General features: G+C 38.3%; 1 protein-coding gene across 1 annotated transcript in view; it reads left to right on the forward strand.

Annotated features, from left to right (window-relative positions):
• The window catches only part of CENPH (centromere protein H), a 30,941-nt gene extending 12,103 nt beyond the window's left edge, over window positions 1-18,838 (forward strand). The window contains exons 2-9 of the mRNA XM_025448278.3: window positions 3,615-3,670; window positions 7,929-7,977; window positions 8,357-8,431; window positions 10,158-10,214; window positions 13,677-13,740; window positions 13,941-13,992; window positions 14,441-14,604; window positions 18,628-18,838. Of these exons, the coding sequence (XP_025304063.1) occupies window positions 3,615-3,670; window positions 7,929-7,977; window positions 8,357-8,431; window positions 10,158-10,214; window positions 13,677-13,740; window positions 13,941-13,992; window positions 14,441-14,604; window positions 18,628-18,720 (610 nt within the window). The 3' untranslated portion in view covers window positions 18,721-18,838. The remainder of the gene's footprint in view (window positions 1-3,614; window positions 3,671-7,928; window positions 7,978-8,356; window positions 8,432-10,157; window positions 10,215-13,676; window positions 13,741-13,940; window positions 13,993-14,440; window positions 14,605-18,627) is intronic.
• The last annotated feature ends 2,865 nt before the right edge of the window (window positions 18,839-21,703 follow it).

Below are 21,703 nucleotides of genomic sequence, written 5' to 3' on the forward strand. Positions count from 1 at the left end.
CACTCGCCCCGGCCTCAGCCCGGCTCCTCGCGGGGCCCCTCCCCGTTGGAGGCCTTTTGTTTATTTCTTTTTTCCTCGTCTTCCTACCTTGATAGAAGCACGAACTCTTCTCACTGTAGCATGTCAGCTGTTCTCTCTTTAAATCTCAGGCCAAATTCGTAGGTTTTCAGGATGATTTGAAGGTTATCTAGGTAATTTGGTGAGGACAGGTGATTTGGGGACCCTACTCTTCCGCCATCTTGCCCCTCCTCCCTAACTCTTCTTTAAATGTCTGGTAGGATTCATCTGTGAATCGCTGTAGTCCGAAATTTTTTGTTTTTTTTTTTTCTTCAAAGATTTATTTACGTATTTGAGAGAGAGAAAGAGAGCATGATTGGGAGGGGCAAAGGCAGAAGGAGAGAGAATCTCAGGCTGACTCGACACTGAGTGGAGAGCCCGATGTGGGGCTTGATCTCACAACCCTGAGATCAGGACTGGATCCAAAACCAAGAGTTGGACACTTAACTGACTACACAAGCCAGGCACTCCTTTTGGTAGTTTTTGATTACCAATTCAATTTTCTTCTTTCTTTTTTTTTTTTTTTTTTTAAGATTTTCTTTATTTATTCATGAGCGACACAGAGAGAAAGAGAGGCAGAGACACAGGCAGAGGGAGAAGCAGGCTCCACACAGTGAGCCCGACATGGGACTGGATCCCCGGTCTCCAGGATCACACGCTGGGTTGCAGGTGGTGCTAAACCGCTGTGCCACTGGGGCTGCCCCCAATTCAATTTTCTTATATTGTAATTGACCTATTAAGGATTTTTAATTTCTTCCTGGTTCAGTTTTGGAAGATGTGTGTTTTGAGGAATTAGCTATTTCTTTTAGGTTGTCCATTATTTTGGCATATAATTTTTCATAGTATGCTCTTATAACCTTTTGTATTTCTGTGGTGTCGGTAGTTACTTCTCTTGATTCTGATTTTATTTATTTGGATCCTTTCTCTTTTTTTCTTGATGAGCCTGGCTAAGGGCTTATCAATTTTGTTCATCTTTTCAAAGAACTAGTTCTTTGGTTTCATTGCTTTTTTTTTTTTTTTATTGTCAGTGTGTCATTTACTTCTGCTCTGATCTGTATTATTTCTTTCTTCTACTCACTTTGGATTTTGTTCTTTTTCTTCTTCTTTTGCTCTCTTTCTTTGTGATTGATGAATCTAGTGTTTTGTTTGGCTTTTTTCTCTTTATTTTTTGTGTTTCTATCATTGTGGTTACCATGAGGTTCATATATAAGATCCAAATAAATAGCAGTCCATATTAATTTGGTGGTCATCCACAAGTTCAAACACATCCTAAAAAAAGCAAAAACATGGGGATCCCTGGGTGGCGCAGCGGTTTGGTGCCTGCCTTTGGCCCAGGGCGCGATCCTGGAGACCCGGGATCGAATCCCACATCGGGCTCCCGGTGCATGGAGCCTGCTTCTCCCTCTGCCTGTGTCTCTGCCTCTCTCTCTCTCTCTCTCTCTCTCTCTGTGTGTGACTATCATAAATAAATAAAAAAATTTAAAAAAAGCAAAAACAGTAAAAGAAAAAATCTCTTTTCCCCCTTCTTTCCCCTTTTTACTGCCTTCTCCACAGTTTATGTATATGTTGTCTTATTTTACATCTTCTTATTCATCTTTTTTTATGTCTAATTTGGACATTTCTTTTCCACTTAAAGAAGTCCCTTGTAACATTTCTTACAACACTGATTTAGTGGTGATAACTTCTTTATCTTTTGTTTGTCTAGGAAACTCAATCTCTCCTCAAATCTGAGTACCTTGCAGGTACTTGGTTGTAGTTTTTTTTTCCTTTCAGCACTATGAATTTATCATGCCACTCCTTTCTGGCCTGCAAAGTTTCTGCTGAAAAATCAGCTGATATCTTCATGTTTTCCCTTCTAGGTACTTTATGTTTTTTCTCTTGCTGCTTTAAAAATTCTCCTTTTATTTTTAAACTTCGACATTTCAATTTTTATGTGCTATGGTCTGGAACTCCTTGGATTTACCTGGTTTGGAACTCTGTGCTTCTTGGACTTGGATATCTATTTCTTCTCCTAGGTTAGGGAAGTTTTCAGCTATTATTCCTTTACATAACTTTTCTACGCCTTTCTCTCTCATCTTTTTCTGGATCCCATTAATGTAAATGTTTGCTTGATATTGTCCAAAAGATTTCTTAATCTATTTACATTTTTGAAACTTCTTGAGTTCTTCTGTTTGTATGCTGTCCATTACCCTGTCTTCCAGATCACTGATAGATTCTTCTGATCCTTTCATCTACTGTTGACTTTCGTGTGTGTGTGTATGTATGTGTGTGTGTTTTCAGTTATTGCATTCTTCAACTCTCATTGGTTTCTTTTAATATTTTCTGTCTTGTTATTGAAGGTCTCACTGAGTTCTTCCACTCTTTTCTCCAGCCCAGTGAGTATCTTTAAAATCATTACTTTAATTTTTTTTCAGGCTTACTGTTTACCTCTGACGAGATTGGGCGCGTTCAGGGTGGTATAGCCATAGACTACTGTTTACCTCTGTTTCATTTAGTTCTTTGTCTGAGTTTTCTTGTTCTTTCTTTTGGAGCATATTCCTCCATCTCCCCATTTTGCTTGAGTTTTTATGTTTGTTTCTATGGAGTAGGTAAACAGGTACTTCTCCTAAACTTGAAGGAGTCATCTTGTGTATGGTATCCCCTGTGCAGACTGTGTGTTTGGTGAGTTTTGCTGGCTGACTAGAGCTATGGCTGTATATATTAGTTACTTTTTCAAAACATGGCATGTTTCCATCTCTCTCCCTGTTTTTCTGTTCTATCTATCTTTGGTTATTCATTAGTGTTTAGTCAGCCCTTAGTTCTTCAGGAGGAATTGTGCAATTAATAGATGTAATTTGGTGTGTTCTGTGGAGAGGGACATAGTTTTCCTACATCACCATCTTCAACTGGAACACTCTATACCCACTTTAAATAAATTAGATCGGGCAGCCAGGGTGGCTCAGCGGTTTAGCACTGCCTTCAGCCCAGGGCCTGATCCTGGAGACCCAGGATGGAGTCCCATGTTGGGCTCCCTGTGTGGAGCCTGCTTCTCCCTCCCTTGTGTCTCTGCTTCCCTCTCTGTGTATCTCTCATGAATAAATAAAAATTTTTAAATAAATAAATAAATAAATAAATAAATAAATAAGGTCAAACTAGAAGACTTATTGCTGAGTTTACTTACACTCATTTTATTACATGAACTTCTGAAAAAGGTGAGTTGGTTTATCATATAGTAAAGAGTAAAACCTCTATAAATACTTTCTAGGGCATCTGACTGGTTTAGTCAGTAGAGCGTGCAACTCTTGGTGTCAGGGTTTTGAGTTCAAGCCCCATGTTTGGGGTACAGTTTACTTAAAAAAAAAAAAAAAAAAAACGGATACACAGGTGGCTCAGTGGTTAAGCATCTGCCTTTGGTTCAGGGCATGATCCTGGAGTCCCCGGATCGAATCCCACATCAGGCTCCCTGCATGGAGACTGCTTCTCTCTCTGCCCGTGTCTCTGCCTCTGTGTGTGTGTATCTCTCATGAATAAATAAATAAAATCTTAAAAAATATATATATATGACTTCTCTTTTCCAGGCTAAGAGCACAGACAAAACAACAACTCTTGGAATATAAATCAATGGTTGATGCAAGTAAGTATTTTCATTTTCAAATAAGTTTTTATGAGCGTGGTGATGAACAGTATTCTAGAGAAAAGAAAATCAACTTTACAAAAAGTTGCTTATTTAGGGAATGGGAGTGTCAGCATAATGCTGTACTATACTATGTAAGAAGCAAAAGACAGGCTTGCCCTGTCCCTTAGGAACTTGTTAGGAATTCAGGAAATAGAAACCCTAAATAATAATGCAAGACAATTAGGTTCTGTTAATCAGAGAATGGGAAATTTCTGTGGGAAGGATTCCTAGAACTTTATTATGAACAGCTTGGAGATTAAATTAGATCAAATGATTGTTAAGCCAGTGATTTAAGATCTATACTTTGAGAAACACTGGAAGATAGGAATGAGAGGCAGATTAGCTTAAAGATATGAATGATAATTTTGATTTTAAACCCTGAAAAAATTAAATTTTTAAAAAAATTTTATTGGGATCCCTGGGTGGCTCAGCGTTTAGCACCTGCCTTCCACCCAGGGCATGATCCTGGAGTCCTGGGATCGAGTCCCACGTCGGGTTCCCTGCATGGAGCCTGCTTCTCCCTCTGCCTGTGTCTCTGCCTATCTCTCTCTCTCTCTCTCTCTCTCTCCCATAAATAAATAAAATCTTAAAAAAAAATTTTTTTTTACTTATTTATTTGAGAGAGACCAAGAAAGAACAAGTATGAGGAGAGAGAGAGGGATACGCAGACTCCCCACTGAGCAGGGAGTTTGATGCAGAGCTCTATCCCAAGACCCTGGGATTGTGACCTGAGGTGAAAGCAGACTCTTAACTGACTGAGCCACCCTACCCCTGGAAAAATGTATATTTAACTTTTAAAATCCAGAAGCTTAGGGAGCAAGACAGTAGTAAAATAATGGTTTAAGGCTCTAAAGTAATAACTATTATTGTGACCTAATTTTTAAGCCCTTGGATCACAAAGAGAGGTTTTGTTGACTCTTTCTCTGTGAAATAGACTTAAAGAATAAATCCAAATAATACTTAGGTTGAAGCAAGAATTGCAGAAAACCCAAGGAGGCCACATAGATGATTTAGTCACTTCACCTGAATACATGTTTAACTTAGGAACTTTTTGGGCTCTGCTCAGATTCTTTTATAAGGCCATAGATCCAAAGGCAGTTCTAGTGTGTTGTCCATTTGATATTCCAGGCTTTCTAGTCTTTTTTATGCAAAACAACAACAACAACAAAAACCAGGACTATGAGAAATGGGCCCCCTGGCCTCTTTTCTGCTAGTATTAACTAGTAATTTATGAAACTGGCATATGAATCAGGCCTTCCTGTCTCCATTTTTTTTTTTTTAAGATTTATTTGTTTGTTTGTTTATTTATTTATTTATTTATTTATTTATTTATTTATTTATTAGAGAGAGAGAGAGAGGGACAGAGACACAGGCAGAGGGAGAAGCAGGCTCCTTGCAGGGAGCCCAATGTGGGACTCGATCCCGGGACTCCAGGATTGCGCCCTGGGCCAAGGCGCTAAACCGCTGAGCCACCCAGGGATCCCCGCCTTCCTGCCTCCAAAGCCATGACCTTCCATTATATCAATAATGCTTTCATCAAAAATGACCAGTAGGTCACTGCCTTCACCTGGAGGAATTAATGGTTTCGTTTCCAAAATCCATGCTTTTTGTATTAAACTATGATGTTTCATCATAGATGAAAGGTAGGATATGGCCAAATTCTTTGCTGGCATGGGAGCTCACATAATAAAAACAGAGTATCTTCTTAGAGGACAAGGTAGAGGGGGAAAGGTAGAAAGTAATTTGGACCATTGAGAAATTGTCTCTGTACATATTCCTGCATTCATTCAAATCATTTTTAAAGTATTCATTATGTCCTTGCTAGGGACACTTAACTAGGCATGGAGACGTGTTGAATAAGCCAGAATTTGCCTTAGTGGAGCTTAAGTTCTATGTAGCAAAACAGGTAAGGAAAGAAACCTTGGAAGATCATTATTAAGTGTGGTAAATGTGATGAAGGAAGTAATGGTGTGACAAGGAGGGGTTCCTTTAAATATTTTCATCACCAATGGTGTCTTTGAGATGACATGAGAATAAAATCCAAGTGTTAAGAAATTCTCCACCTTCTCATATAGTCCTTGTTTTCCATCTATATATCATCCCTTTTTTTTTTTTATATATCATCCCTTTTTAAAGGAATTATGAAATCTGAAAACTTGAGTAGGCTTTATAGCGCACACTGTAGAGTTTCTACAACTAAAGGAGATTATAGCTTCAAGGCAAGGAGTGAGGTTGTAATCTTCGAAGAAAGATATCAAAAGTTTGGGCGGCCCCCGTGGCGCAGAGGTTTAGCGCCTCCTGCAGCCCGGGGTGTGATCCTGGAGACCCCGGGATTGAGTCCCACGTCAGGCTCCCTGCATGGAGCTTGCTTCTCCCTCTGCCTGTGTCTCTGCCTCTCTCTCTCTCTGAATAAATAAATAAAGCTTAAAAAAAATTACTTTACCCTTAAAAGAATATGTTACTTTATTGCTTGAAGGATTTTTTTTTACAGCAAGTGTATCCATTTTCAGAGTACAATTTGTTGAATTTTGACAAATGTATATATCAATATAACCATTTCCATAATCAAGATATAGAATATTTCTGTTACACCTCCCTTGTTTGACTTCACAGTCAGTCCCTACCCTTACCCCCAGCAACCACCATTATAATTTCTGTTATTATAGATTTGCTTTCTAGAGTTGTGCTATTTAGTACAGTAGCCATTAGTTACATGTGGCCTTTAACTGTAGAGTTAAATTAATTAAAATTAATATTTTAAATTCAGTTCTTTAGTTACTCTAGTTACATATCAAATACTCAAAAGCCACATGTGTCTAGTGACTACCCTGTTGGCCAGCACAGATATTAAACATTTCTACCATCGCAGAAATTTCTCTTGGACAACACTGTTCCAGAATTTGATGTAAATAGCATTGTATGATATGTATTTATATGTGTGGTGTGTGTATCTGACAACTTTCTTTTAAATATTTATTTATTTATTTTTTTATGATAGTCACACAGAGAGAGAGAGAGGCAGACACACAGGCAGAGGGAGAAGCAGGCTCCATGCACCGGGAGCCCGACGTGGGATTCGATCCCGGGTCTCCAGGATCACGCCCTGGGCCAAAGGCAGGCGCCAAACCGCTGCGCCACCCAGGGATCCCGACAACTTTCTTTTAATAAGAGATTTAATTCATATAATATAAAATTCATTTTAAAATGTACAAGTTAAGGGGATCCCTGGGTGGCTCAGTGGTTTAGTGCCCGCCTTTCGCCCAGGGCGCCGGAGTCCCGGGATCAAGTCCCACGTCGGGCTCCTGGCATGGAGCCTGCTTCTCCCTCCTCCTGTGTCTCTGCCTCTCTCTCTCTCTCTATCATAAATAAATAAAATAAGTAAATCTTTAAAAAAAAATAAAAAAACATAAAATGTACAAGTTAAGTAGGTTTTAGTATATTCACAGTATTGGTAATTATTACCACTATCCAATTCCAGAACAGTCTCTCATGAATAAATAAAATATTTTAAAAAATAAAAGTCTTGAGATATAGAAATTTTAAAAAATATATCCTTAAATATTTCATATTTTTGAAAGTAATTGTACATTGTAATTTTACCTTTTGATTTCCGATTGTTTCTAACATATAGACATACAGGTGATCTTTTTGACATTGCTCATGTTAATATTTTACTCCTTTTCTATTTTCCATTATTCTGAAACTACCTTGTCCATATAGCAACTAGCTCCATGTGACCTTTGAACACTTGAAATGTGGTTAGTCCTTGAAAAGGACTATAAATGCAAAATACAGAAGAAAGGATTATAAAATATTTCATTAGTAATTTTAAATTAATTACATAAATAAAGATTTTATTTATTTATTCATGAGGGAGAGAGACAGAGACAGAGACACAGGCAGAGTTCGTGAAGCAAGCTCCATGTAGGGAACCCAATGTGGGACTCGATCCCAGGTCTCCAGAAATTAGGCCCTTGATTGCTAAACCGCTAAGCCACCTGGGCTGCCCTAATTACATATTTTAGATCTATTGGTTTTATGAAATAAGTTACATTGAAATATTTTTACTTGTTTGTTAATATGGAAATTAAAAATTAAAGTGTTGTTTACATTTGTAGCTTACTTTTTTTTCCCCCTCCCTGTGGCTTACGTTATATATCTTTTGGACAGTACTTTTTTAAACTCTTACTAACTTCAAAAAATTATTTCTTTGTAGATGAAGAAAAAACTCCAGAACAACTCATACAAGATAAGCATATTGAAGCGTATGTCATATTTTTGAATTTTGTTTTTTACTAACGTTTGATATTATTATCCATCTTATACCATTACCTTTCTTTATTTTTGTCTTTATTTTTCCAAGTAATTTTTCATGCATATACTGAGAAGTTGATACAGGGGATGGACTTAACATGTATCTGAGTGGTCACATTAGCTTCTGGCATTCCCCTTCACAAGATGACTAGTTAAGTATCTCAGAGGCATCTGTTTACCTAATCTATAAATGCATCAGGGTGGGGAGCCTGTAGAATAATTTTATCTGGATAGGGCCATTTTACTTTTTTCAAAGGTTTACTTTCTATATTTATGCCAACAGGGAATTTTTTTGATATTGCTGAAATTTTTTTGTTTATGCTTCGATAGTAAAATTGAAGACCTGGAAAAGGAAGTTGAAGAAGTGAAAACTGCTTTTGAAATGAAAAAGCTTGCATTAGACAGGTAATTATTACATTTTAGATATAAGCATTGTGAACTGAATGCAAAATGGGTATGATTTGAGGTGGAGGGAATATTTTAATTAGTCTAAATGACTCATCAAGTGAAATGATCATTAGGTAATGGGTAAACGAATTTTGTGCCCTGAGAGAAAAGTTATGTCATTCATTAATACCTTCATTTGAAGTAGTTACATAAGGTTGACTTAATAAGAAAATATCAGTCAAGGAAATAGAAGGGTGAGTTTAAATTTCATCCAGTGTTTCAAAGGATTATATGGATTCGATTATTGCAGTAACTATTAATCAAGTAAAAGAATTGTCACCAAGTTTAAATATATACATTTTCCTATTTTTTTAGAAGATTTTATTTTTAAGTCCTCTCTTCACCCAACATGGAGTTTGAACTCACAACCCCAAGATCAAGAGTCTCATGCTCTACTGATGGAGCTAGCCAGGCACCCTTAATATATTTTTATTTTTATTTTTTTTATTTTATTTTTTTTTTTAATAAATTTATTTTTTATTGGTGTTCAATTTGCCAACAAATAGTTAATATATTTTTAATACAGGTTTTGTATCTGTATTTTAAAATTCATTCAACAAATATTTGAGTTTCTACTATCTCTTAAGCTTTGTGGTAGGTGTTTGTATACATTCATTAATAAGACGTGATCTCTTAGATGTGTGATCTGAATTAATATCAATTAAGTGAATGACTTAAAATTACTTCCTTGTGTTTCTGGCCTTCCCAGATGAATTTCTTTTTTTTTTTTTTTTTCCAGATGAATTTCTTATTTAATTGAAAACTAGTTAAAGTCCTCTTGATTGCTTCTAGCAGTGAACATTTTTCCCTCTATCATTATATAGATAATATGTATTTTTCATGAATTTGTTTTAAGTAATCTCTGTGCCCTACCTGGGGCTTGAACTCACCACCTCTAAACCAAGTGTTGCATGCTGTAGAGACTGAGCCAGCCATGTGCCCTAGATCATATTTTTAAAGATGACTTCAGAGCTATTAAGATATCTCATTTTAATGAATTCATTTTTTGTGTGTGACAGAAAGGAAGAAGTGACTCTAACCTTTTCATTATTACTTATTAGCTATTTGGATTTAAAAGTAATTTATGCAGTTTGTTTTTATGTAGGTATCCTTTAAAGTTTACATTCAGGTATGGCTTTGTATTCCCCAACTCCATTTCAGGCCTGTGCTGATCTCTGTGGTGCCTTAATGCTTCCTCTCAGCCCTGCACGAAGGTGGATGGGTTGGAGAGCAAAGCTCAGGCTGATTTCCAGTCTAATCAGTCCCTCAGCCTAGCCGTGCACAACCACATCTTGTTATTTTTCCATTTCTGTGACTTCTTTATCAAAGTATTTCCCATACAGTAGTGTTTAAAAACCTTCTTATGGTTTACGTTACATTTAAAAAGAAATCAAAAGGGCGGTCCTGGTGGCTCAGCGGTTTAGCGCCTGCTTTCCGCCCAGGGCGTGATCCTGGAGTCCTGGGATTGAGTCCCACGTCGGGCTTCCTGCATGGAGCCTGCTTCTCCCTCTGCCTGTGTCTCTGCCTTGCTCTCTCTCTGTGTCTCTCATGAATAAATAAATAAAATCTTTAAAAAAAATAAGAATAAATCAATCTTTAACTTGTCATGTTTACATTTTTCTTTTCAATGAACCACAAGTGTTATCCATGTTTTAAAATGCGAGCTTTTTTCCTTGCATTGTAGGATGCAGCTCTCGATTGCACTTCAAAAAAACCTGGAGAAAATTGACCCCAAGACTAGGTACGTTTTTTTTTTTTCTCTTTTGTCTTTTTTTCTGAATTTGTTAAAGCTGAGAATAAGATGGGAGATTTGCATAATGACTTGAGTTTTCTGATTTTTTTTAATTTGCTGTCAGTGCTAAACACCTTTTTCTGGGGAATAAGAAAATTGACAGAATTTTAGTGGGTCATATTCCGCATTATAATTTTTACAGTCTGGCTAACCTTTTGTTTGGATTGCAACACTAAGAAGCAATGGAGATTTTTAGCCAGCTAGTTTGAAAAAAAAATTTTTTTTAGTTTTTTAGTTTTATTTATTCATGAGAGACACAGAGACAGAGAGAGAGGCAGAGACACAGGCAGAGAGAGAAGCAGGCTCCATGCAGGTGGCCCGATGTGGGATTCGATCCCGGGTGTCCAGGATCAGGCCCTAGGCTGAAGGCGGTGCTAAACCGCTGAGCCACCCGGGCTGCCCTAGTTTGAAAATTTTGAAGGAATATTTTGAAAGTTAACTTTTGTTCAGTATTTACTGTAAAACAGGAATAGGGCTGTCTCATTTGTCCAATAACCCAGTGAGAGGAATGAGACAAGAAGTATATGCCTCGTTTTTCACTGGCAGAAATGAACTTGTATATGTTACAGTATTTGCCAAGGAATATAAAATTAAACTCTGGCAGTCAAGGTTCTCTATAATCTGGTCCTTTGTGTCTGGCCTCAGGGGCCTTACCTCCTTACCTGTGTTCTTATTTCTCAAAGTTCTAATAAAATCTTGTGATTAGGGATCCCTCAGTGGCGCAGCGGTTTGGCGCCTGCCTTTGGCCCAGGGCGCGATCCTGGAAACCGGGGATCGAATCCCACATCAGGCTCCCGGTGCATGGAGCCTGCTTCTCCCTCTGCCTATGTCTCTGCCTCTCTTCTCTCTCGTGACTATCATAAATAAAAAAAAAAAAAAAAATCTTGTGATTAAAAGATTCCCTACATTGTATCGTAAAAGTGCTAAGATGCATCTGGACACTTCCCCTTCCTGAGTATTTTAGTTCAGGCTGATAATGCGTTCTCCCTATATTCCATTTAACTCCAGGAATACATAAAACCTAAAATCTGAATTTGAGACCTCTAACAATTGCTCCTCCGTAGAGGGTGAGGTTTAAACAATCTTGAGTTAGGGGCGCCGGGATAGCTCAATGGTTGAATGTCTGCCATTAGCTCAGGTCATGATCCCAGAGTCCTGGGATCAAGTCCCACATCAGGCTCCCCATGGAAAGCCTGGTGTCCCTCTGCCTATGTCTCTGCCTCTCTCTCTCTCTAATGAATAAGTAAATAAAATCTTTTTTTTTTTAAGATTTTATTTATTTATTAGAGACACACAGAGAGAGAAAGAGGCAGAGACACAGGCAGAGGGAGAAGCAGGCCCCATGCAGGGAGCCCGACAATGGGATTCAATCCCAGGTCTCTAGGATCACACCCTGGGCTGAAGGGGGCGCTAAACTGCTGAGCCCCCGGGCTGCCCAGTAAATAAAATCTTTAAAAATAATGAATTAAAAAAAAAAAATATGAATTAAAGAGGTACAGGATTGACACCCAAAGGGAACAGAAAGGCCAAAAAGGCTGAGGTAGTGCCTTTAAGCAAGTTTTTTTTTTTTTTTTTTAAGATTTTATTCATTTATTCATGAGAGAGAGAGACAGAGACATAGGCAGAGGGAGAAGCAGGCTCCATGCAGGGAGCCTGACGTGGGACTCGATCCCAGGATTCCAGGATCACACCCTGGGCCGAAGGCAGGTGCCAAACCTCTGACCCACTCAGGGATCCCCTTTAAGCAAGTTTTTAAGTTTACAAACCAGTATAGCTGTAACTAGTAGAAAATGAGTTTAGCTTTCCCAGGTCTATGCAGAGATTCACATTTTCAGCCTCCTCAATAAACTTGTGCAGTGTTTCGTGCCTGGCTGATTATCAGAATGATTAGTATTTTTTTTTAAAGATTTATTTATTTATTATAGACACAGAGAGAGAGAGAGGCAGAGACACAGGAGGAGGGAGAAGCAAGCTCCATGCAGGAGCCCAACGCGGGACTCGATCCCAGGTCTCTAGGATCACGCCCTGGGCTGCAGGCAGCGCTAAACCGCTGCGCCACCGGGGCTGCCCCAGAATGATTAGTATTATCATGGTGATCACATTGCTGGTCCCATCCCAAACCTACTGACTCAGTCTCTGAAGACAAATGGGCATAGTCAGGGTCACCTGGTGATCCACATTTAACATCCTCCCAAGGGATGGTGGCACTTTGAAGTATAAGAGCCATTGTTCTTACCCAGTCTTATTTCACACTGTTTGGCTCCAGTTATACCAAACTAGTTGATGTAGGCAATCCAGGTAATTATTTCATGTGTTTAAGATCAAGGGTTTCCCTTGTTCTACTCTGTGCACAACTCTTTAAGTGGTTCATATTTATTACTGGTTATAATGAAGCCATATTATAGTTGTGGATTTATTTTTCTCTTTCAGCAGATTCTTTCCTCTTGGTGTTTTATTTGTTTTACTATCTTGGTCCCTGGCATATGTCTAGCATGTAGTAGGTACTCAGAAATACTTGCTGAAGACATGAGGGTAAAAAGCAGCTTGAATATTCAGTGAAACTATTATCTGTGGTGCTATAATGGTGAATACATGTACTATTATCTGTGGTGCTATAATGGTGAATACATGTCTTTATACATTTGTCAAACCCATAGAATGTACACCACCAAGAATGAACCCTACTGTAAATTATGGGATTTGAAAAAAAATAAAAATAAAAAATAAATAAATTATAGGATTTGGATGATAATATGTTAAATGTAGATTCATCATTTGTGATGAATGGACCTTTCTGGTGGAGGATGATGATAATTGAGGCTGTGTGTGGTAGGAGTCAGGGGCCTATGGGCTTACCTTCCATTCAGTTTTGGTGTGAACCTAAAATAGCTCTTAAAAATAAAGTCTATTATTAGGATATTTTTAGAAAGGTTCATACATACCTAAATTTCAGATTTTTTATTTTTCTAGGGAACTGCATCTCTAATTTTATTTTTGTTAATTTATTTTTTGCATCTAATTTAAATATTTATTTGTTTATTTGAGAGAAAGCACGAACACAGTGGGGAGGGGCAGAGGGAGAGAGAATCTTAAGCAGACTCTGGGCTGAGTGTAGAGCTCAATATGGGACTTGATCTCATGGCCCTGAGATCATGACCCAAGCTGAAACCAAGTCAGACACTTAACTGACTATGCCACCCAGGTGCCCCTGCATCTCTAATTTTAAACAGAAATTTACTTTACATCAAAGTTTTCTTAGTTTATTTTGTTAAAAGATAATTTTCTATTGAAGTATATAATAAATTTCATGAAAGGAAATATATAATTGATTTGTTCATTCATGATAATATTTACTTTTTTAATTTTATAATTTTAATTAAGGTTAACAAATCATTTTTTATTCCTTTTCAGTGTGCTCATGGATAACATGAAACATGTATTAAAACTAAACAAATTAATAATGAAATCACACCAGGTAACTGCACATTGGGTTGCTTATGCATTCTCATGATTTCAGTAACCTGTTGCTGGCAACTATATTGTATATAGTTATTTTTTGGTATGGAAATAAAGAGATTAAAAATTGGAGGTTGGGAAAACATGAATTAATAGATAAAATTGAGTGATGTAAGTGTTACAGGTTTGTTCTTAGGTAATGTGCCTTCACTTTTTCAGGAATCTTGGGATTTGGAGGAAAAACTGCTTGATGTTAGAAAGAAGAGATTAGGTATGTAGAACAGTTTTGTTTTTGTTTTCTGTAGAAAACATTTTCACTTACTGTAGAGATTGATAAGGCCAGTTATCTCAGCCATTGAGAAATTTCTTAATTTTCAAATTTTCTTAAAATTTTGCACATGGTCTCTTTAAAAATAGTATATAAAATGTATTTTGCTTGATTCAATTTTATTGTTTTAGAACTTTAAATCACAAAATTAATATATTCTCAGGGGAAAAAATCAAATAATACAGTAAAGTATAGTGTCAAAGTCAAAATATTGGTATTTTTCACCAAGCAAGTCATTTTCAGATCAAAATGGAACTGCAACCTGAAATGATGCCTATGAAATATTTTCTGTTGACTGAAACAGTCAGGAGCTATTCTGCTTCACTATTTTTCCAGACTCTTGTTTGTAGGAGTTGTTATATATAGTATCTTTTTTTTTTTAATCTAATAGAATTAAAACAATCTTCAGAAAATAAACTGTTAGAAATACAGACTGAAAAGAACAAACAGAAGGATGATTTGGCCAATATGGAAAATTCAAACAAGATAAAGGCCATGCAACGAAACCTGAAGATGGAGATACAAATTACTACAGTTATTCAAAACGTGTTCCAGGTAACATTTAGATAAATTAGGAAAGGAGGTAAAGAACTTGTTAAAAATGATGGTTCTGGGCAGCCCCTGTGGCCCAGCGGTTTAGTGCCGCCTTCAGCCCAGGGTGTGATCCTGGAGTCACGGGATCGAGTCCCACATCCGGCTTCCTGCATGGAGCCTGCTTCTCCCTCTGCCTGTGTCTCTGCCTCTCCGTGTGTGTGTGTGTGTCTGTCATAAATAAATAAATAAATAAATAAATAAATAAATAAATAAATAAATAATAAATAGTCTTTTTTTTTTTTTTAAAGATTTTATTTATTTATTCATGAGAGACACAGAGAGAGAGGCAGAGACACAGGTAGAGGGAGATGCAGGCCCCATACAGGGAGCCCGACGTGGGACTCGATCCTGGGACCCCAGGATCACGCCCTGGGCTGAAGGCGGGCGCTAAGCTGCTGAGCCACCCAGGGATCCCCCTAAAGTCTTTAAAAAAAATAAAATTGATGGGGACGCCTGGGTGGCTCAGCAGTTGAGTGTCTGCCTCCGGCTCAGGGCGTGATCCCAGCATCCTGGGATCGAGTCCCACATCGGGCTCCCCACAGGGAGGCTGCTTCTCCCTCTGCCTGTGTCTCTGCCTCTCTCTGTGTCTCTCATGAATAAATAAATAAAAATAAAATCTTAAAAATTTTTTTGTTAAAAAAATGATTGTTGGGATCCCTGGGTGGCGCAGCGGTTTGGCGCCGCCTGCCTTTGGCCTAGGGCGCGATCCTGGAGACCTAGGATCGAATCCCACGTCGGGCTCCCGGTGCATGGAGCCTGCTTCTCTCTGCCTGTGTCTCTGCCTCTCTTTCTCTGTGACTATCATAAATAAATAAAAATTAAAAAAAAAAAAATGATTGTTCTGTTACTTTCAGATTTGCTTTTAGTTAATCTTTGATCCTGAAAAAAATCATGAATTCAATACTAGATAGTAGTCTGTTTACATATATTTAGAACTTATGTGTACTTAATGTTCAAAGCTTTGACTTTTCATTGTGATTACATCTTAGGCATTTATAAGTGGGGTGATTTTTATCAGCTCTGTGGAGATAGGTTTAATGGTGGGGTGGAGAGTATTAGAACTTGAACTTGGAAGGTAAGGGAAAACATGGATGGAAGTGATGGGAATCTAGAATTATGATCCTACTGCAACTTAATAGTTGCAAATCTTGAACAAATTATTATTAAAGTTTTCTACATATCAGTTTCCCTGTTTAGAAAGAGAGCTTGTAAAAGCTAAAGAAGAGGGATCCCCGGGTGGCGCAGCGGTTTAGCGCCTGCCTTTGGCCCCGGGCGCGATCCTGGAGACCCAGGATCGAATCCCACGTCGGGCTCCCGGTGCATGGAGCCTGCTTCTCCCTCTGCCTATGTCTCTGCCTCTCTCTCTCTCTCTCTGTGTGACTATCATAAAAAAAAAAAAAAAAAAAAGCTAAAGAAGAGAATTCATGTTAATCTGTTTAGCATAATGTCTGGTCCAAGTAAATTCTCAGTTAATGTTGGTAGTTGTTAGTACATCACCTCTTAAACTTTATGTGTTCCTTTATTCTGAAGAGTTTTCATTGCTCTTTTGAATTATAAAATATCTCAAACTATAAAATACTTAAATTACCAGATTTCAATGATGAAGATATACAGTTAAAATTGCCTATTATCCGTGGAGCAAATATTATGTGTGAAGCATATCCTTGTAGAATATGAATTCTTTTATCTGACCATAAGAAAATCTTCCTAAAGTCTTTTTTTTTTTTTTTTTTTAATTTAAGAGAAGTGAACATAACCGGGGGGTAAGGGAGGGATAGCAGAAGTAGGGGGAAATAATCTCAAGCTAACTCCACACTGAGCATAGAGCTGTTGTGGGCTTGATCTCATGACCCTAAGATCTTGACCTGAGCGAAAACCAAGAGTTGGACACTTAACCAACTAAGCCACCCAGGTGCCCCTCTTCATCAGGTCTTAAATCTACTTTTTAATAGTAGTGGGTTACTAGGAGTAAGGAAGTCCACCACTAGCCTCCAGTGGAGGATTGCATTATAAGTACAGGATCACTTTAATTTTCTTTGGCATGTTGTTCCTGCTGCTTTGGTACTTGTATTATTTTGTCTTTTTTTTTTTAATTTTTATTTATTTATGATAGTCGCACAGAGAGAGAGAGAGAGGCAGAGACACAGGCAGAGGGAAAAGCAGGCTCCATGCACCGGGAGCCCGACGTGGAATTTGATCCCGGGTCTCCAGGATCGCGCCCTGGGCCAAAGGCAGGCGCCGAACCACTGCGCCACCCAGGGATCCCTATTTTGTCTTTCTTTTTTTTTTTTTTTTTTTAATTTTTTAATTTATTTATGATAGTCACAGAGAGAGAGAGAGAGAGAGGCAGAGGGAGAAGCAGGCTCCATGCACCGGGAGCCCGACGTGGGATTTGATCCCGGGTCTCCAGGATCGCGCCCTGGGCCAAAGGCAGGCGCCAAACCACTGTGCCACCCAGGGATCCCTATTTTGTCTTTCTTAATTTTTATTCATATCCTCTTAGTGTTAATTTTGATTTAGTGAAATCATTACTTTGTTAAGCAGAGTATAGCTTTGGCTACATAAGGAGCTCATGCCCCTAATGGGTTCAGTCATATTTGAATGCTTACTTCCTCTTGCTTTTGTAAATTTAATTAGATTTATATACACTAGCCCTATAGCAAGAATGTGCCATGTGTAGGCCAAAGGTTTAAATACTTTTATACATAAAAATACAATTCTAAAATCTATTTAAACAGAATTTGAATTAGTAACTTGGTATCAGGGGGATCCCTGGGTGGCTCAGTGGTTTAGCACCTGCATTTGGCCCAGGGCGCGGTCCTGGAGTCCTGGGATCGAGTCCCACGTCGGGCTCCCGGCATGGAGCCTGCTTCTCCCTCTGCCTGTGTCTCTGCCTCTCTCTCTATCTCTATCATGAATAAATAAATAAAATCTTAAAAAAAAAACGTAACTTGGTATCATTGAGCCATAGTTTTTTGTTGTTTTTTTTAATAAATAGGGCATAACAGTATGTTTAAACCATTTTTCACTGTAGAAGTGCAAACTGACTGAACCATAGCTACAGTCTTTTTTCTTTAATCTAGAATACATTGCAAAAATCCTTACTATGTAAAAGCTATCTACAAAAACTGATGCAGCCAAAAAAAATATTTTAAACATTGTACATGTTCCCTAGCATTATGGGGATTAAGGCTAGGCCCTTATTGAAAGTGGAAATGAGGATACAAGAATGTATTTTTTATTTTTTTAAATAGATTTTATTTATTCATTTATTTGAGAAAGAAAGAGAGCATGCATAAGTGGGAGGAGGGGGCAGACAGAGAGGGAGAGGGAATCTAAAGCAGCAAACTTCACTGAGGGTGGGCTGAGGAGGGCAGGGGTGGTTCTGTCTCACTACTGCAAGATTAGGACATGAGCCAAAACCAAGTCAGACCCTTAACTAACTGAGCCGCCCACATGCCCCAAGAATGTAAGTTTTTCATGGAGTAGATACCTACACCTAGTTTGGTAAAGATAAATTTGATAAGATTAGTGAAAAAAGGGGCCCCCGGGTGGCTCAGTCAGTTAAGTGCCTTTGGCGCAGGTCATGATCCCAGGGTCATTGGGCTCTCTGCTCAGTGACGAGCCTGCTTCTCCCTCCTCTTCCCCCACGCAATGCACAGCATTGTGATTATAGGTAACAATATTATTATATATTATATCCTTCAAAGTTGCTCTCACCACAAAAAAGAAATAATTTTGTGACACAATGGAGATGTAAGCTAATGCCATGGTCATCAAATCAACCCACTGTACACCTTCAACTTATATGAAACTGTGTCAATTATATCTCTATTAAAAAAATACAGTGTGTGTGCACATGTGTGCTCTCTTGTTTTCTCAAAATCTTTTTAAAAATTTAGTGAAAGGATTTTTAAAAATTTTGTTAAATTTTTAAACATACTTATAACTTTAAGATAATTTTTTTTTCTTTTTTTATTACAGAACCTCATATTAGGAAGTAAAGCCAATTGGGCAGAGGATCCTACCTTAAAGGAAATTGTTCTACAGCTTGAGAAGAATCTCGCCACAATCTAATAAGAATTGTGCTTTGACATTTTTGTTTCAGTCTTTGGTATCTCATTTAAGTGGCATATTTCAAACAAAAATCTTTTTAGTGTTTTTTAACTAGTATCATAAATCTTTTGTAGCTTAACACTATAACTTGGAATTTGTTCTTTTAAATATGATAAAGTGACTGGCATTCTCTAAAAATATCTGAAAATCTTAGCCTTGCAAGGGTCCCAAAAGACATGAATGTGGACATTTTTTTCTACGACATTCCTGGCGGTTCCAACTCTCATTTGGAGTACTTTTTCTTTTCTTCTTTTTTCTCTCCTTTTTTCTTTCTTTCCTTCTTTCTTTTTTGTAGTTTCAAGTTTTTATTTAAACTCCAGTTAGGGGCAGCCCCGGTGGCGCAGCGGTTTGGCGCTGCCTTCGGCCCAGGGCGTGATCCTGGAGACCGGGGATCGAGTCCCACATCGGGCTCCCTGCGTGGAGCCTGCTTCTCCCTCTGCCTGTGTCTCTGCCTCTCTCTCTGGGTCTCTCATGAATAAATAAATAAAATCTTTAAAAAAATAAAAATAAAAAAAATAAACTCCAGTTAGTTAACATACAGTGTAATATTAGTTTCAGGAGTAGAAGTCAGTGATTCATCACTATAGAACACTCCAGTGCTAATCACAAGTGCTCTCCTTAATACCCATCACCCATTTAACCCGTCTCCCCGTGCCCCATAATTTGGAATACTTCTGTGCGCTTTTGAAAAAAGTATCCACATCTTTGTTTTTTCCAACTATCAGTTGTATTTTATTGAAATCTCATTTTAGTTTCATCTCACCACAGATTATTTTTTCCCTCTCTTTTTTAAAAATATAGAGATATAATTGACATAGCTTCATATAAGTTGAAGGTATACAGTGGGTTGATTTGATGACCATGGCATTAGCTCACATCTCCATTGTGCCACATAATTATTTTTTTGTGGTGAGAACATTCTCTTCAAAGTCTCTTAGCAACTTTGAAGTATATAATATTGTTACCTATAATCACAATGCTGTGCATTCAATCTTCAAAAACTTACTCATCTTCTAACTGCTGCATGTTTGTACTCTGTGGCCAACATCTCTGCAAGTCCCTCATATTCCATCCACATCTTTATTTATTTACTTTCCCATCCACATTTTTTTTAAAGATTTTTATTTATTTATTCATGAGAGACACACAGAGAGAGAGGCAGAGAGAGAGGCAGGCTCCATACAGGGAGCCTGATGTGGGACTCAATTCTGGGACTCCAGGATCACGCCCTGGGCCAAAGCCAGGTGCTCCACCGCTGAGCCACCCAGGTGCCCCCCATCCACATTTTTAAACAGAAACCCAAATAAAGTACCTCAACCTTGAAAAATAAAAAAGATAAACCTATCCAAAGGGCTAATGCCTGTGGTTCTTGTAGAGTAATTGTGAATTTTTTATTTTGTATTTCTGTATTATGCTTTACTTTTAGAAGTTAAAAAGTAAATGTTACTTTGTCTTATGAAAAAATAGAACTTGCTGGCTGGCTCAGGTGATCACGTGACTCTTGATCTCGGAGTTTTGAATTCAAGCCCCATGTTGGGTATACAGGTTACTAAAACTATATATAAGTAAATTTAAAAAAATAGAACTTGCCATTTTTTACAGCATCCCATTCCTTTTTGGAGAAAGTTCTGATTTGAGTTCTTTATTACTTTGGAACTGTTGATCATTTTTATAGACAACGTAGTGTTTTCAACATTGTTTTTCTTTAAGATTTTACTGATTTATTAGAGAGAGAGAGAGAGAGAGAATGAGTGGGAGGAGAGGGAGAGGGATAAGCAGACTTCCCAGTGCACATGGAGTCCAAAGCAGGGCTCTGTCCCCCCACCCATGAGATCATGACCCAAGCTGAAACCAAGAATCAGAGGGTTAATCAACTGAGCCACCCAGGCAGGTGCCCCAACAAGTTATATATTTATTATGGAAAGGCATTCTGGAAAATACCTTCCTGATACAAAGATTCAGCATCATCTAAAAAACTGCATTTTCCTGAAATGATTTTAAAGTTTCTACTTGAGGGGTGCCTGGGTGGCTCATTAGGTTTAAGCATCTGCCTTTAGCTCAGGTAATGATCCTCCAGTCCCGGGATCAAGCCCCACATCTGCTTCTTCCTCTGCCCCTCACGTTGCTTGTGCTCTCCCTCTCTCTCAAATAAATAAAATCTTTTTAAAAAAAATAAAGTTTCTGGGGATCCCTGGGTGGCGCAGCGGTTTGGCGCCTGCCTTTGGCCCAGGGTGCGATCCTGGAGACCGGGGATCGAGTCCCACATCGGGCTCCCTGCATGGAGCCTGCTTCTCCCTCTGCCTATGTCTCTGCCTCTCTCTCTCTCTGTGTGACTATCATAAATAAATAAAATCTTTAAAAAAAAAAATAAAGTTTCTACTTGGGAAAGGTGTACATTATTTCCACGAAGGCTAATTTCACCAAGCCAAACATCACTGGGACAAGAAAGTATACTCCCACAACAGGGGAATGCTAGGTTTCATAGTGGGGGAAAGAATATGGGTATCTGCTGAAAAGCATAAAGTCCACCACAGTATGAAGTCTTGGTCTTAAATATTAACTTCCTTTTTGCACATAGAAGACACACTTCCCAAAGGAAAGTTAACAGTCTCATTCAGTCATCACAGTTTCAAAGTTCAGGATCTCACGATAGTCTTTCACATCAGGTCCAAATGTGGCTTTTCATGATCTGGAGATTAATGAACTGAATAAGACAAATTCTGTTGCTTCACACAGCCAGCATACTATACGGGACAAGGTTAGCAATTCTGAAATACTGCTTGGCAGATGATAGGAGGTGCCCTTTCCGAGGCAGGGGGAACACTTTTTGATTCGGTTCTTATACTGCTCACTGGAAGAAGGTTTTTGTTTTGTTAAGATTTTATTTATTCATGAGAGACACAGAGAGGCAGAGACACAGGCAGAGGGAGAAGGAGGCTCTCTG

Source organism: Canis lupus, chromosome 2 (assembly GCF_003254725.2).
Source record: "Canis lupus dingo isolate Sandy chromosome 2, ASM325472v2, whole genome shotgun sequence".
NCBI classification, from domain to species: Eukaryota; Metazoa; Chordata; class Mammalia; order Carnivora; family Canidae; genus Canis; species Canis lupus.